This window comes from Biomphalaria glabrata, chromosome 5 (assembly GCF_947242115.1).
Source record: "Biomphalaria glabrata chromosome 5, xgBioGlab47.1, whole genome shotgun sequence".
NCBI classification, from domain to species: Eukaryota; Metazoa; Mollusca; class Gastropoda; family Planorbidae; genus Biomphalaria; species Biomphalaria glabrata.
Genome location: NC_074715.1, coordinates 41,379,803 through 41,396,474, shown reverse-complemented (window position 1 = coordinate 41,396,474; position 16,672 = coordinate 41,379,803). Strand labels below are relative to the sequence as shown.

The 16,672-nt window shown below is 31.1% G+C and overlaps 1 protein-coding gene across 11 annotated transcripts; it reads left to right on the top strand.

Annotated features, from left to right (window-relative positions):
* The first annotated feature begins 23 nt into the window (after window positions 1-23).
* Window positions 24-16,021, top strand: LOC106064956 (uncharacterized). Of its 11 annotated transcripts, none has more exons than XM_013223626.2 (20): window positions 24-79; window positions 1,096-1,336; window positions 2,488-2,628; window positions 2,773-2,856; window positions 2,963-3,191; window positions 3,667-3,778; window positions 3,857-4,010; window positions 4,418-4,523; window positions 5,374-5,506; window positions 5,595-5,733; window positions 5,998-6,102; window positions 6,505-6,616; window positions 8,532-8,596; window positions 10,147-10,312; window positions 10,496-10,614; window positions 10,945-11,022; window positions 11,228-11,328; window positions 11,579-11,726; window positions 12,425-12,483; window positions 12,808-16,021. In XM_013223626.2, the coding sequence occupies exons 2-20, from the start codon at window positions 1,283-1,285 to the stop codon at window positions 12,968-12,970; spliced, it is 2,268 nt and encodes a 755-aa protein (XP_013079080.2). In that variant the 5' UTR covers window positions 24-79; window positions 1,096-1,282; the 3' UTR covers window positions 12,971-16,021. The 11 variants fall into 11 exon arrangements, with proteins under 11 accessions (XP_013079080.2, XP_013079079.2, XP_013079075.2 ...); XM_013223625.2 differs by having other exon boundaries at window positions 24-101; XM_013223621.2 differs by having other exon boundaries at window positions 24-218; window positions 874-1,336.
* The last annotated feature ends 651 nt before the right edge of the window (window positions 16,022-16,672 follow it).

Genomic DNA, 16,672 nt, shown 5'->3' with positions numbered 1-16,672 from the left:
AAACCCGGAAGTCATATGCTGTTATAAATATAAACAAATGAAAGTTGAAAATCTGTTGATCTTCTAGACTAGTACTCTTGTAGTAGATCTATTCTAATCCAGTACTAGCTCTAGATTTAGTAGACTTAAGATTAGCATACTCTACTACTAGATTAGTTAGAATTAGATCTAGTCTGCAACTATAAATTTATTAGATCTAGTCCTAGACTTTATTTAAGGTTTATTTTTAATAGACTTACTCACTTAGTCTTAGTAAACTTAGTTATAATGATAATCCAGACTGTCTGAGTAGTTTTGACTTAATTAGTCTTAGTTACTAACGTTACTTTTATGTAACTTTACTAAGACTTAGTCTAGTCTTAGTTACAGCTAGTATAATTATAATTAGTATGTGGTCTAAATCTGAACTAAGACTAGATATAAATATCTTCAAGTTCATTATTAATTTTTGTATAATTATTTAAGATAAGATATGATAATTTTTATTGATCCAATCAAATGGAAATTCAGTTTGACTGCAATTGACAACCTCAACGTAACTACTGTAACAATAGATGCAAATACGAAAAACATTCACACACAAAACACATACACTATACACACTCATAACCAGCACTGCTGCTTTTTTAATTAGACTTCTGTGAACTTCTTGATGATGACAGATGATCTTGTAACACTCTGACCAATAATGGGATGAAAGAGTTTTTAAATCTTTCTGTTTTAGTTCTAATGTAAAGGAGACGACCACTTTGTTCAGCTCTTATGTAATAGTGGTTTAATGGGTTAAGGTTATCTTTAAGAATTATGAGTGTTTTGGAAAGGCATCTTTCATGGAAAAGCTCTTCAATCTTATCTTCTTCTTATATAATACAGACGCTACTTCAAGATAATAGATAATCAATAAAAATGATAATCTTCATCTTGCCTACCTTACATGAATGATGAAAAGATTAATGTAACTTTTTATTTTTTAGTCAATTTATATTTACTAATGCCAGTAAAAACTGAGTTATGGTAGATTCTAGGGTCTATCATCTAGATTTAGTACATCTGAATACTGAATCTGTTTCATGAGTGTTTCTGCTACATTCTCAGATTCACTGAGATTCTGATTCTGTTGACAATTACTGATCATAATCTGATGATCTAGAATCTAGAAAAGAAGCTAGAATTTTATATCAATGATGTAAAGTAGGAGATGATTATAGATCTAATATTCATAGACTGCTAGAGTAGAGTCTAAATTTTGTATTCTGAATTCTCTAATGAGACTAATGTTTTCATGGATGTTACTCTTCAAGATGTTGAGCTTTGCATTCCACTATGCAGACAAGAAGTAGGTATACCAAGTCCTAGAAGTAAGCAAAAGTAAAGAACTAGAACTAGTTTTTACTTGATAGATTATATATTTTTTTTTTAGATCTAGAAATACAATTACAGAATATTATAATCTAGATTTCCAACTAGATTCTATTAGATAATTTTGACTATGAATACTATCAATCATTGAATTTATGGTTTAACAAAGTAGCTGTAAATGTTATTATAACTAGATCTAGATCTTAATTCTTAATAATTCATGACATATATAATAGATTATACTTCTATTATAGATCTAGAAATAATTAGAATATGAATCTAATATAGACATAGACATAGAATAGATCTAATTTTAGATCTAACAGTTACTCAAAATTGTTTTAAATTAATGATATCCTAACTGAAGTGAAATCAAATTCCTTTTTTATTTCTGGAAATATTGTAACCAGAATAAATTTCATATGGTAATTTATTGTCAAGAAATCTAGATCTAGACTATATAGGGAGGGTCTCATGAAAAATAATTAAGTTTAGACTTTAGATTTGTCTTTAAATTGCACTTAATGATAATAAACACTAAAAATACCCTGAATTATCTTCTAGAAACAATGGACCTCATTCACCAATCGTAAACAAACAACATTTAGTCACGTGATCTTATTGATAAAACAACAAAAAAAACTGTCACGTGACAACCATCATGAATTAAACACGAGATCGTAAATTATATAGAAGAGATAGAGCACCACATGCTAAATGTTATTTGTTTACGATTGGTGAATGAGGTCCATTAAATATTTAACCTTGCCTTCTATGACATGCATATTGCATGACGTAAAGTAGAATATGGATTTTAAGAACTTTAAGATGCTATTTTGTTTAGAACTTAGAAAATGACAGTGTGGCAAGTAAAGTGATTACAATACAGAATAGCATATTGTCCAGTGTGTAACTGTGAGAGAGAAGGTGGGCATGGCATGGCCTATATTGTGCAGATGAGCCAAAAAAAAAAATATCAAGAGAGAAGGGAGAGAGAGAGAGAAAGTGTCAGGACTCAGCTTGAGTCTTTTTGATAGGTGACTACTAGCCATTCAGCAATTGGTCTGATTAAACAGTGTTCTGATTAAGCATGTATGACTATTATTTTTTTGTTTTTATTCTTTACAGATTTTATCCAATGTTTGTCAAAGAGAATATGGAGACATTGATCAAATTTGGGAGCTGCCTGGTCATTTGTTCTTGACTACAGATAATGGAAATAAACTTTTTACTTTTGATTGTAAACCACTTTCTTACCAACATCAAAATGTAAGACATTTTTTTTTTTTACAAAACTAACAGACATAAGAAATTAGCATCCAAATAATTGTAGAATTATTTTTTTTTTAATGAAATCACATTGTTTTTTGTTTTTTTAATGAGACGCTTTCATAAAAAAATCTTTTGATATAGGTATTTGACAGCAGAAGCCTTGACACAAATCTTTCCAGCCCACTTGTTAATGTTGTTAAGGTTACACCTGAAGTAATTGCTTTGGTAATAAATGTTTTTAAATTCTAAATTTATTTGTGTTTGTGTATGTGTGGAGAAAACAAATTCTAGATTATGTTCCTTGAAATATTTGGCTGTTATAATTTAACAGATTGAACAAAATGGATGTGTTCATTTCTGGAAGTTTGGCCAAGACTTTAGTTGGATTTTAGTAGGGAATCTAAACTTGTGTTCGAGAAACAAATCAGAAATATCTAGTGTGGCTTACCTGTCTTCTCACAATCTGATTGTCTGGTGTGAAAAGCAACAGCCTATTGTTTCAACTATTTCACCTAATGCACATTATACAAACCAGCTCTGCAAAAAAGTCTTGCCTCAAGGTAATTTTATAAATATTCAGTTGTAAATATGACCAAAACAATTTGGCTATTATGACCAAGTGCTTGAACACTGCCCAATTTTAAATTATGCATTATATTTAAGAGGTAGGAGGTAAAGCAGCGGTATCTCATTGTGTTGTCCCTCATGTTCTCAACTCTTGGATATAATGTATTTTGTTGATGAAAGTTTGCTTCAGCTAGTCTATTGGCCTTTAGTTATGTTTCAAATGGAAACTCTTCTTACGTTGTAAACAAATAAAAAGAAAGCTATATCATTACTGTCATCAAAATAGTTAGAGATGCATGATTAAAAGCTTATTGTTACAATAAACTTTGTGATATCCAATTTTATGATAAACATAAAAAAAAGCATGAGATTTGACTTTATGAATAGAGATTGATTGCATGTAGAACTAGTTGTATGTCTTTTTAATTATGTTTGTTTTCTTAAATATTTTTTTTTTTTCTGTTTAAGTAATTAGTTCACAGGATGATCTAGACAATAGTTCAACTTCCATTTTTCTACACAACTGTCCTCCGTGTGATGTTTTTGCTTTATCAAAAGATGTATTGTTTGTTACTACCAGGTACAGTAAGTGTAACCAAGTTTAACTTAGGTCATCTAAAATTGTATCTTGCTTATTGTTTTGTTTTCTTTTTTTCAGCTATGATCATGAACAGATTTCACTGCATTTATTATTTGACTTTACCAATGGCCTGACATATCTGTATGCAGGAAGCTACAACACAAGCTTTCATGGTCAATCTTGGGAAGATTTTGTAGATATAATTACAAATAATTTGTCAAATATTATCCAGGTACCAGAAGCTTTTTTTTACATTTACTTTTTAGAACTCATAACATGAAATACAAAAGTAATTATAAAGAGAACTGGGTTTGATCTCTGCATTTTATGTGACCAACTGATCTCATGCTTTCATTTGAAATGGGAGAATGAAGAAGAAGAAAAAAAGAGAACAAAGAAAAATTGAACTGGGAATGTTTTTGCATTAGTAAAAAGAGAGAAATTCCAGAATACTTGGTATTATTGGTACTATTGTTGTTTGACACAGGCTGTTTAAATACTATTAGAAGAAGAATGATGGTGGTAAGAAAAAAAGTGCATTTTTTATCCAAGTATTCTAGCCTTCAGCTACCAAATCTTAAAGACCATTTTGGTTATATTTATCTATTTGTTTATTTCTTAACTTAATGTCTACTTCAGGCTGAACTTGGTCTAGATGACCTGGGAGTTAAGGTTGATGCTACAGAAAGTCAAGTAGCCACACTGAACTCTGAGAAATGTGTAGAATTATATTCATGCCAATCTGGTAAGCACTGCTTAAAGTAGTATAATATTAAAAATATATACTTTTAAAGTAAAAAAGTTTAATCTAAATATTGTTAGGTTGGTAAAGTGGAAGAGGTTCAATAAAATAAGCTCATTCTTTAAAAGTTAATATTTTTCTTTGTTTGTAAGACACTTCTAGCTGTCTTGTTTCAAGTTATGTCAATGCTGTTTGGTCTAACTGTCAAAAATTGAGGTGAAGGATGTATCATTTACTTCATTTGCAGTGAATCACTGTAGCACTTTTGGGAGCTACCAAGAGCTATATCCAATTGATCTATCCTAAAAGTTTTACATTTATCTAGATGATGTTTCACTTCACTACCATTGTCATGTGAGATGTGAAGACCTACTTAAAGGAAAGTCTTCTATTGGGCCCTTCAATTTTAGACATTGTGACTACTAATTAAAAAGTGAAATGAACTGGGATGTGTGGTTGAGTGTCAAAAACTGCTTGGCTACCTCAAATCCCAAGTTAGCAGATTTGTATTTGCAGAGCGCCTTAAGGCAGCACAGAAACGTTATCCATGATACCCCCTTCCCCACTGATCCAATTAAGACCGTAAGATTCTGAGCATGCAAAAAGCATGAAAGTTGCGCTATACAAAAGTAATTATTTTAAAAAAATGTATTTACTAACACTAGCTATACTGTTTTTTTAACACAGAAAACTACTATTACTCATAGAAGAATCATAATTACTTTTTGCTCTTTCTGTGCTAGAATAGAAAGTATAATTCTTTTTCTTTATTAACTACTTAAAAGTAAACAAATATTTGCATCCTTCTGGTATTTCTATTGCTTATGAGAAGAACATGATTTCTTTTTCTTAGATTCCTTTAAAAGAAAAATTACAAGACAGACAATTAATCTAAGCATTCCGTCTTGTGAGACATTGCCTTTAGGAGACACTTACTGGTTTCTACACAAAGCACATATAGGAATAATTCTTCAGACCACATTGTAGTAAGAAGTTTCACTGTTTATCTTTGTTGTTTGTTTATTAATAATTGTGTGTTTCCATTTGTGTGAGCTTATACTTCTTCTCTGCCAGTTTGTACAGACTCACTGATGGCAAACAAATCTGTCAGGTGGATTTCTTGGTCAACAATAAAATCAACAAAGTGATAAGTAGCCAGTGCCCATTGATATTTGCTTGGGTCTTAACTGCAGATGAACTTCTAGCATTACAGGTTAGTCCAAAACATTTAGTTAATTAGTTCCTTGTTTGTCATATGCCACATTGGGCAGCTTTTATTTGGATCTAATTGTCTTACACAATCCTCTCAGCATTGTCTCAGCCAAAGCAAATCATTCGATATCTTTTGTGCTTGTTGCCATCCCTGGAATTTATCCTTTCTTAGTATTTCTTTATTGCTGCAACTTCATCTGATTTGTTTTGCTTTCATCCTTCAAATTGTGTAAAACATATTTAATGAAAGCTTTGTTAACCCTAGATAACCAAGACAACAGATAAAGAGCCTTGCTCTGAGACAGACCAACAGTTGCCTGATGAACACATACTACAAACAGATATTTTAAAGCTAGTTCATTTGCATGAGGTAAGTATTTAGACTGCAGTTCTAACTCTGATTTATAGAAGGTTTACAAAACAAAATGAGGATCAGATCTTATAATGTTAAAAAGGGGCAAATGGTAACTCTTTCAGACCTTGCGATCTATGGGGGCAGATGTTGTTAAGCTCATCTATTTCTATGGCTGACAGTTACCCTTTGGAGTTTGAATGGACTCGGGGACATTCTAAAAATTTTGAAATTCAAAATCTCAGTCTTCTGGGATTCAAACTTAAAACCCCTTCATTTAGAAGCCAAGCTCTTTACCACTTGGCCACCACTCTGTCTGCTTATAATGTTAACTATCATCAAATGCACATTAAATCAAATGTTGCTCAGTTTAGCTTCTAGATGTAATAATTTCAAGATTTTTTTTTATGTCCTCTATAGTTGAAATCCAAGGAATATAATTATCAAGTTATTCAAGAACTGCAAGAAATAAAAGCAAGCTGCGCTGACATAAAACATGCTCAAAACCATTCACAAATTGCAACCCTCATTGGTAAGAATTTTTAATCAATTAAAATTGCATTGTTTTTGTACTGCTTGTACATAGAAGTAACTAAATACCAAAATACATTAAACATACTGTTGAATGCTCCCAATTATATCTTATCTTATCTTGTAAATTACATACATAACTTCAAAAGAGAAGATAATTATGTCCTAGCATTTCATGTGTCTATCAAATCATACATGTTAATCTGCTAAGTTGTTGTTTTTTCTGGTTGATTTAGGCAACCTATTCCATGCCCTAATGACAGAAGAAGGAGCATTTTTACAAATGTGTCCTAGCATATGGAATAAGAAATGTTCCTTTATCTTTCTGTCTGAGTATTTTATTAGGTTTTGTGTTTGTAAATTATGGTGCAGTGTTTTATGTATTAGTGCTACTTTACTTTTTAGTCTTCTTCCTGAAGTGTCTCTAAGTTTAGTTTTTTTCACTAATTGTGTTTTTCTAATCAAATGTGAATATTCATTTGTTATAAATCTCAGGCTCTATTTTGTTGATGCAAATTATTTATTTAGAATTTTAGTTTTAATTTTGCAAACATTATCTTATCTTATCTTATATAATACAGACGTTACTTCAAAAAAGAAGATGATTACGTCCTACGCGTCATGCATTTAGTCATGCATATTAACCAATGACTTAAATTCTACCAAGTCTCTGGTTTTCCTGGCTAGCTCAGGCAACCCATTCCATGCTCTAATAGCACTAGGGAAGAAGGAGTATTTGTACAAATTTGTCCTAGCATATGGGACGAGGAATGTGTCTTTAACTTTGTGTATTTTATTAAATTTTGTTTTTGTATTTGAAGATTATGGTTCAGTGTTTTATGTATTATTGCTACTTTACTTTTGAGCCTTCTGTCCTGAAGGCTTTCTAAATTTAGTGATTTTACTAAAGGTGTTACTCTAGTCAAATGTGAATATTCGTTTGTTATGAATCACACTGCTCTATTTTGTGTCTGTTCTAGTTTCTTAATGTTTTCTTGAGTTGAGGGGTCCCAAACAGAGGATGCATATTCTATTATTGGCCTAACCAAGGTTATGTGTTATCTTCACCTTTTAATGGGGTACTCCTGTTTACATTTTGTTTGATGTAATGTATGACCATAAATTTTTATTGCTTTCATTAGATTTTACTTTGTTTATGTATTAACTCTGCAGCTGTCTGCTAATTTTTTGGGTTTAGTGTTTAATGTTAAGATACCTTTTATGGACTCTTTCTGCCTTAGTTTCTTTAAATTTTTTAAAATAGTTTTTTTTTCTGTTTGCAAAGGTTCTTTAATTTGTTATTAAACCAGCATTTGATTTGATGAGTATTTAGTTTGTATTAAATTTTCTATAGTTTTTTAAAGATGGCTTTTAATGCAACACCAGAGATCATCAGCTGGTTGGTTAATGTCTTTTTCTGATAGAAATGATTGTTGAATGTTTAATACCAATACTTATATTTTATATATTACATATATATATAGGTTTTAACCAGGGGCAGACTGGCTATATGGGCATTCTGGCTAATACCCAGTGGGTCGGTACCCAAATGGGCAGGTAGGGCCACCTTAATGACCTCATGAATGTCACTATAGAACGTATTAAATTGTTAAAGGTAAATTATATACTAATATTCTCTTGTAAACTGGGCCCTCTGAGCGTCATGTTTAAAAAAAATGTCTTTTACTGTCTCTACAGTGTAATGTTAATTTTCCAAAATATTGTAAAAGATACAGAGGTCATTGTATGCATGTGTTCAGTTATCGGTACATTATCAAACTTAACAGAATTATTTTGACCTAGAATTGGATGTCCATCATATGATATACAATTTGTGGGCTGGAGTGTATTGAAATGCCCTGGCCAATTTAACACCCAGTCCGCCACTGGTTTTAACAAAATATATGTCTTTTCAGCACCATATTGGGAAGACTACTGGAAACTTGAAAACTTGTCAAAAACAATTGTGGATTCTAAAGTGGTTTGTAACTTTTTTTTTTCATATATATTTGCAGATTTTGTTGAATAAAAGTCTATTTACATTCCCTTGAAGTCAACTCACTGAATGTAAAGTTCCCTTTGAGACTTTCAGATCCATAGATACAATGATGCAAATGTTCCCCTAGATCCATGGACACTGGGTGACAATAATGCCATTTAGTTATCTTATACATACCATTTATTTTTCTTTATAAAAAAAATGCCTGATATTCAATAGAGTTGGGTTGAAATCCAGATTGAATATCTTAGTCATGACCTGGATTTATCTATGGATCTGAAACAGGCACATTACTTGACATTAAAACTTTTAACTATTTTGCGGCCCATTCAGTGTGTCAGTTTGGAATATGCATTTATATAACTATTGTCTGTTGTTTCTGCCTTCTTTTTAAAATCAAACATGTACACAACAATGGTAAAATTATTAAAATTGTTTATACTTATTATTGGTTAGAAAATACAATAAACATACACACAGGAAACCCTGTTGGATCAAGTAAAAACCCAGAAATTTGGACCACGAGGCTTTCATCAGCTACAAACAATTGTTAAAGATGATCGATTAAAAAATAGGCTTATAGTTAACTTATCTGTCTGATGTTATTATCTATTGAGGCAGAAAAGAAATAAATGAAAAGCACTGGATATTGGAATGAGGCAGTGCAGTTTGACTAAGATAAATGGGAAAGGGGAAAACGTTTGTCCCCATCTCATATTAAAGAAAAATATGTTGGTTGTTGATCCTGTGAGGGTGGAGAGTGCCTGACATGTAAGTAAGTTTATTTTCAATCTGCAGATGGGTGTTTTTATCATTACATTGATCTATCACAGTGATGAGTAGATCAGTGGTATATATTTGTGTGATACTATTACAGTTCAATTTACCACTAATCTTGAGGGTCATTCTAGGACAAGTTATGGTGGGTGTAGCAAGCATTTGTTTGCAGGTCTTACAGTTATGTGGCCAAGTGCCAGGTTCATTCGAAATGTTCTGTAGTTTAGTGTGCTCTAATATATCTTGTATGTTTTGGTCTTGCCTGAATACACAAGAGGTAGAGATGAAAATGTTTTGGTCTTTCCTGAATACACAAGAGGTAGAGATGAAACTGTTTTGGTCTTACCTGAATACACAAGAGGTAGAGATGAAAATGTTTTGGTCTTTCCTGAATACACAAGAGGTAGAGATGAAAATGTTTTGGTCTTGCCTGAATACACAAGAGGTAGAGATGAAAAGATGTTGTGAGTGTGCTGATCAGTAAGGAGAATAAAGAGGTTTTTTTTAATGAGAATATTTTTTGCTTTTAGATTGTGTGTGTGGTAAGTTATTTAAAGTCTTTACAAAATGATTGATGCCATGAATAATATAGAAGATAGCTATAGTTATTATTGGGGTATCTTCTTTATCTCTTTATAACATTTCCTCAACAAGCTCTTCACTACCATGCCCACATTACAGTCAGTTCTGTAAGAGCTTTTAGTCTCACCTTAATGTACTATATATATAGTGAACTGTTTCTCTTCACTGAACAGATCAAAATCTTCCCAGAAACAAAGACGTCTGGCTCTGTTGTCCAAATTTTAATGGAGAATAGAAATTTCACTATGACTTCCAGGCATACAAAACTGATCTGGCTCTCTCAGATTTACCCAAAAGAACTTTTAGACTATTTATGTCAAGGTATCAACTATGAGACCAGTAAGTAGAACTGAACTGTTTTTAATACTTTTTTCCAAAGTTTAACAGAAATAAAAAAACAGCAACTATTTTTCTAAAACACATTAATAAGTGAGCAATTATTTGTATACATTTTATTTTTTGGGAGTGAAAGTGTTTTAAAATAGATTGCTCTTACACCAGCATTTCTATTTTTCATTCAAGCTGATGTAGATGCAACAGAAATGAGACAATGGCAATGTTTGCTTGGCCTTGAAGGGGGTGATTTGTTGAACTTTGAATTTGTTTGCCGACTTTTACATCAACTTTATCCAGAAAAACTGGTACAATATTTCTGAACTTTTTTAGTCAATGTAAAAAAAATGTATTATGTAGGCGTATATTGTGAAATGCTGTGAAATATGTATAGCAGGAACTGAGAAGCACAACTCAGTTGAATCTAATTCGTAGCCATTTAATTTTGAATTCAAAAACCCTCAGTTCAGAAGTCAGTGCTTTGGGTCAGATAACTCATCAGCCCATGTATACAACACGCGTCCAATTTTCATTGTTTTGTTGTTCTTTTTAAACTAAATTATGTCATAATTTTTTTTTAAATTTCTTTTCATAAATAATAACATTTTACTATTTACTTTTTTTTTTTTTTTATCTAGTTCAATTTTGTAAAAAACGCTGAGTCTGTATGCGAACATACTGTTGGAGTGTCTGCATTTGTTAGGAAAAAGCATTCTGTAAGTTGCTCTTAGTAAAGTTAGAAAAGGATGACGAATGTGTTTGTGCATAACAGCTTATTTTAATTTGGAATATAAATTAGATGTTATGGAAGCACATTAGAAATATTACTAATAAACTTTTTTGTTTCATAGAATTCAGAATTTTAAATTCCTTATCGATTTTACTATATTTTGATATTTGTTATCAAACTTGACCTTTCAGTTGATGTACTATGCAACAGCCTGTGAATGTCTTCCTCCTAATCATTTATCTGGTAATCCTCCAGTGGCAGCTGCAGTCAAAGCCAAGTTGATTCTAGCAAGGTGATAGCTTTATTTATTTTTTTTGCTGTTTTACAAAGTCAAATAAACAAATTGACAGGCTCAATGAACTATCATTATAGCCTTTCAGATACTACACAAAACAAGAAAGAAATCATTTCAAATATTCTTTGAGTTGAATGTACCTCTCAATACTATTCAAGAATAGTGGTTAAGTTATTACTGTAAATTGTGTGTTTATAGAGGTTATATTTAAAGATTGCTTTGAGTTTCTGATGTGTGCATTCCACAGCGAGAGACAAGGCTGCTTTGAAAAAGCTCTCAAGCATTTACTACAGCATAAACTTTGGTCTGAGGCCATTGTGTTGATTCAAACTAATCTAAGAGAGAAAGAGAAGCTGACCTCCTACTTACATATTCTAATCACAGCTTTGGCTCAGGTAAATTATTTTTTCTAAAACCATTTTTTTATATATATTTATTAATTAAAATAAAAACTGTTTAATTTTTCAAGTTTAATATTTGTTTGCCATTTAGGTTGCAATGACTATCAATGCTTTGGGAAAGGGGGGGGGGGGGGGGGCATAAGCTCCAGTTTTTTTTAGAAATAATGTTAAGGTTTGCCTTTGTAAATGCCTCTGTCAAATCTAGCTTCTGACCATCTTGTGTGATTTTTAAATAAATCTGGCAGAACTTGTTCTGTCAAGCTTACAAAAGTTTGCTTCAAATAATAGTGTGCTTCTCGTGGCTTTTTGATGGAAATTCACTATCGATGCACTATTCATGTCATAGGTCTTAGTCAACATTTATGTCCACCACTTTAATTACATCCATTATGGTTGATGATGTTATGTTTGTAGTAGCATTCTCATCTGCAAATATTTTAGATTTTAAAACATACAATTTATATTTTTATAAAACATTGTGGCTTTTTCTATACCAAACGCCATTTTTATATAAAGAATTACAATTTTATGTATTCTACTTGGGGGTGGGGGGAGAGGAATTTTATTATGTGAACTGTCACAGCACTCCTAGTATGCAAGTTAAAGACTGGATTATGATGATAATTGAAACAAACAAACAAAATTGATGAATTTGATTTTACACAAATTTTAATTAATATTTGTAATTGCAGGATCAAGTTTTGGACAATTTTATGCCTCAATTGTTTTCCTTGTTTCCTACATGGAAAACGTAAGTTTGAAATTCATAAACTGTATCTTGGTATGAATATGACTATATAGGATATAATTTTAATTGATACAGCCTATAATGGTATACATATATATAGATCTATAAGCCTGATTTTATTTTGACTTTTTTAACTTTTCTTCATAAAAAGTATCAAACAATACAGAAATAAACTAGGCTTGGCCACCAGTTTTGATTTTTATTTTAAAATTTGTTTTCTTCGTTCTTTTTTCTACTTTGTTACATTCTGGATGCATATTATAACTGTAATAATTAACTGAAACCATACTGAAACTTTCCTAAATTATATAATATCTTGTATTTCAGTGTATTGTCTTTTGCTAATATTGCTGCTGAGCAACCAGCCATTAGACAGCAACAGTTGTCAATATCTGCAAGAGACCTTTTTCCAATTAACTCTCGGGATTTGAAATTAGCTTCTGTGAAGCCTTATTTACTTGAGTTAGTGAAGAAAGTTAATGATGTCTAAAAAACTTTATAGATTGTAATAAGAATATATTTTACTTTTGTCTGCTCTTCTTACTCATTACTTGAAAATAATTTCTAGTCATAAAAAGAGTCACAGTGTGCATAAAACAGTCAAATATATTCATTCATCAACTCATTTAAATATCAGTGGCTAGTTTTCATAAAACTAAGTTATTGCCCCTAATGATCATATTATCTTTTCTAAGTTGTATTTACACAGTCTGTACTGTTACTTGAAAAGGCCCATTATTTACACTTCAGATGTTCTTACATGGCCATTATTTCACTTGATGAAAATTATTATAAACTACCTTTTTATTTAACGTTCTATTAAGACATTCCATACGGTGCTGGTTACAAAATGCTAAAAATTAACTTAGCATCATTAGTATAATTATTTAGACCTTTATTTACCAGTGTTCTGTTGTTGTATTATTTGGCTAATCTTTATGTGACAGTTCAAATAAGAGCCATGATATAAACAAGAGTATATTTTTAAACCATATATTTTGTAATACTATTTAAAATATATGGTCAATTATTATTTCAAAAGAAAATAAGTCAATGCAGGATAAATGCATCAAACACATATTAAGGTTGTTTTTTTTTAAATGAGGTGAACTTAACAAAACTTAAGATTTGTAAATGTCAAGGATATGTTTGTAACCTTGCATTTTGAATGGATCCAGTGTATAGTGTAATAGTAATAAAGTTAATAAGCTTTGATATCCTGAAGGAAATTTCTTGTGTATAACTTCAGAAATGATCAAGAAATAAAAATATTTTTATTATACAAATATATGAAATACAATGCACATTCATTTAACAATCACAGTCAAACATTCAAAATGTTTTTTTTAATATAATTTTTATTGCCAAAGGAACAAAAGAATTTATTGTGTCTGCTTTTACAATTTTATTTCCCTAATGTCAGCTGTTTGTTTATAAAATGCAAATATATTGTACCATTTCAATATATCAACTGTTTGTTTATAAAATACTAATGTATTGTACTTTTTAATGAATTATCAATCAATAAACCATTTTTATATCATATATGTATTCCAGTATTATAGGTCCATGTGGCTAGGATGAAGACAAATTTAAAAATTCAAAAATAATATTCGTATTGGTTATAAATAACTTTTATCAATCACATTATCTGTCTTTATCACAATGTTACACTATGAAGGTACTAAGCTTACTAGCTACTATGTTATTATTTATCAAGACTTTGCTCTAAAATTACAAAATTACTTCATTATTTTTAACACTTATGTTTGAAATTAATTGTACTACAATAATTGTATCTTTAAACAAGTACATATATATAGCCAAAAAAAATGTATTTTAATAAAGCTTCAAACATTTCCACTTTTCCTATTTTTAATTCAGAAAAAATAGTCCATGAAAAGGAAAGATATGATTTTAGTTAGTTTCCTTTTATTAAGGTCTAAAAGTGTTCAAATAAATGAAAAACTTCACATTAAATAGCACACTAGAAAAGCATCTTTTTAATTTTATATGTAAATAAACTGCCAGAAGAATGTTTTTGTCCTCGAGAAATTCTAAAGGATGCAACAGAATTATGTCAACTAATGAAACACACTGATTTATTTTAATAACAAAATAAATGGATTAAAAGTTCAGAAAATATCACTGCAACAAAGGTATTTAAGCCCACAGTCAGCCGTTTATGTACCACAAGTCTCATGCATCCTATCACTTTTTCTATATTGTTAAATAATATAAGTTTACATCAATTTCCATACTGCTATTGATAGCCATCTCTAGCACTGCAGAATAGTCCAGCTGCAAAAATAGATAAGACCTGAACATCAAATGTTTAATGAAGCTATTTATTATTGTCTGAGAGTTTGACAATTTTTTATTTCTACTAGAAATTTAGTCACTAAATTATAATTAATCTAAAAACCAAAATAACAACTTTGCATCACCATAAAGTAGAAAATGTTGCAAATATAATCCAGGGGAAAAGGTATCCAACTGTCAGTGACTCTATTAACGAAATAAAACATGTGGGCTAGGTGGAAAATTTCAATACCACACATGTAAAAATGTTTTTGATTTGAAGATTCACTTAAGTAGAATTCTCAAGGATTGGTTGAAGCAATGTCATATCTCATTGTAGAGAAATAAAAAAATATCCAGGGATGTGTGACTGAATGGCATAAGCCACTTGGCTACCTAGCACGAGGGCTAGAATTTCAATCCTAATGCCTAAATTAAATAACATGAAAACCTAATCCCAGATATTTCCCCCCCCCCCCCGGCACATTTCCTTATAAGATATTGCTACAGCATGAACAATGCACTATACAGACATAATGCACACATACAAAAAACTTTTTCCTGTTCAAATTTTCTTTTTTTCACTCCATACTTTTAGTATACATATATTTCTTGATTGTATTAAACTTTTATTATTAAAGTGTTTTATTCTTCTTGTAGTTGGTCCCTTAAAGATCCACTAGTTCATTTCAGGGAGCACACCTGAGAAACATTTCCACCCAAACCATCCCAGGTAAAAATGCCTGGTTGCTAGAGGAGCCTGTCTTTTTGTTCTGCTTGTTGCTCTTTCAGGTCATTGTTACATCACTGTCTAGAGCTTGCCTTGTCCCCACAGAGTATGACCTAGGGCTTTTTCTTACCAATGATCAACATCTGTATTGACAGGTTTAAGATCTTTTTTAATAACATTAACATAATGGAGGGACCAGTTGCACCCACTGCAAGCTCCCCATTAAGAATGACTTTAAGAACATGTTTATTTAATGGGCCAAAGTAGTGTTCATGTGTGTTGGTGAGCATAAAAGGGGAAAGATCAATTTTCAATGGGGTGTCTCTATTGGTATGTTTCATTTGAGGAGCAAAGCTAAGGTACTAGAGTTTATCTCTAAGGGTTAAACAAGTTTAACAGGGGATGGGGTGATATGATGTGTGTCATTCTGCTGACACAGCTCAAGCAATGTTTGCCAGTGTAGAAAGATAAAAGCTCAAAAACTATTTTTTTACAATTTGTTTGAAAATATATATAACTATATCAAAAACTGTCTTCTTTTTTTATTTTTTTTTAAACCACATCAAAGCATTCTGTGATTGATTGGAATTAAGAACAAAAAAAAGTTAAGAATAAAAGAAAATCTATATTTTATGATTGCTGAAATATTTTTATGAATTATTTGAAGATAACCCAAAAACAGCTTTTGTTTTTCATCAAATTTCTTTTCACCGATATTCCTATGCCGAACTGGGAATCGAACACTTAGTGAGGTTGTGACAGAGTGTTGCATGAGGTTTGCGGGACATGTTCTCCGACAAAATGAACTACGCATACCAAGAGTTGCGATGACATGGAAGCCAATACCAGGAAAACACAAACAGGGACGTCCTCATATAACTTGGCGCCACACTTTCATGGAAGACCACAGAACAGTGGACACCAGGTGTGAGTAGGCTTCAGACATTGCCAGTGACAGATCTTTGTGGAGAACAGCGCGGGAAGACCTAAGTCTATTCCTGTATTAGTGGAGTTCTGATTCATTTACAAACAACCGCATTTTTTTTTTGGTTTTTGTTAACTACAGATGTGATACTAGAAGGCTTACTTAAATGGTTCATCATTTAGATAGAGATCATCAAAATTAGAATTCATCAACAAATAGCTAACAAAAATAATTGA

Coding starts and splice junctions, on each gene's coding strand:
- LOC106064956 (XM_013223626.2), top strand. CDS start 1,283: ATGGATGTTACTCTTCAAGATGTTGAGCTTTGCATTCCACTATGCAGA. Junction 6,617..8,531: donor ACAAATTGCAACCCTCATTG/GTAAGAATTTTT, acceptor ATGTCTTTTCAG/CACCATATTGGGAAGACTAC. Junction 12,484..12,807: donor TTGTTTCCTACATGGAAAAC/GTAAGTTTGAAA, acceptor CTTGTATTTCAG/TGTATTGTCTTTTGCTAATA.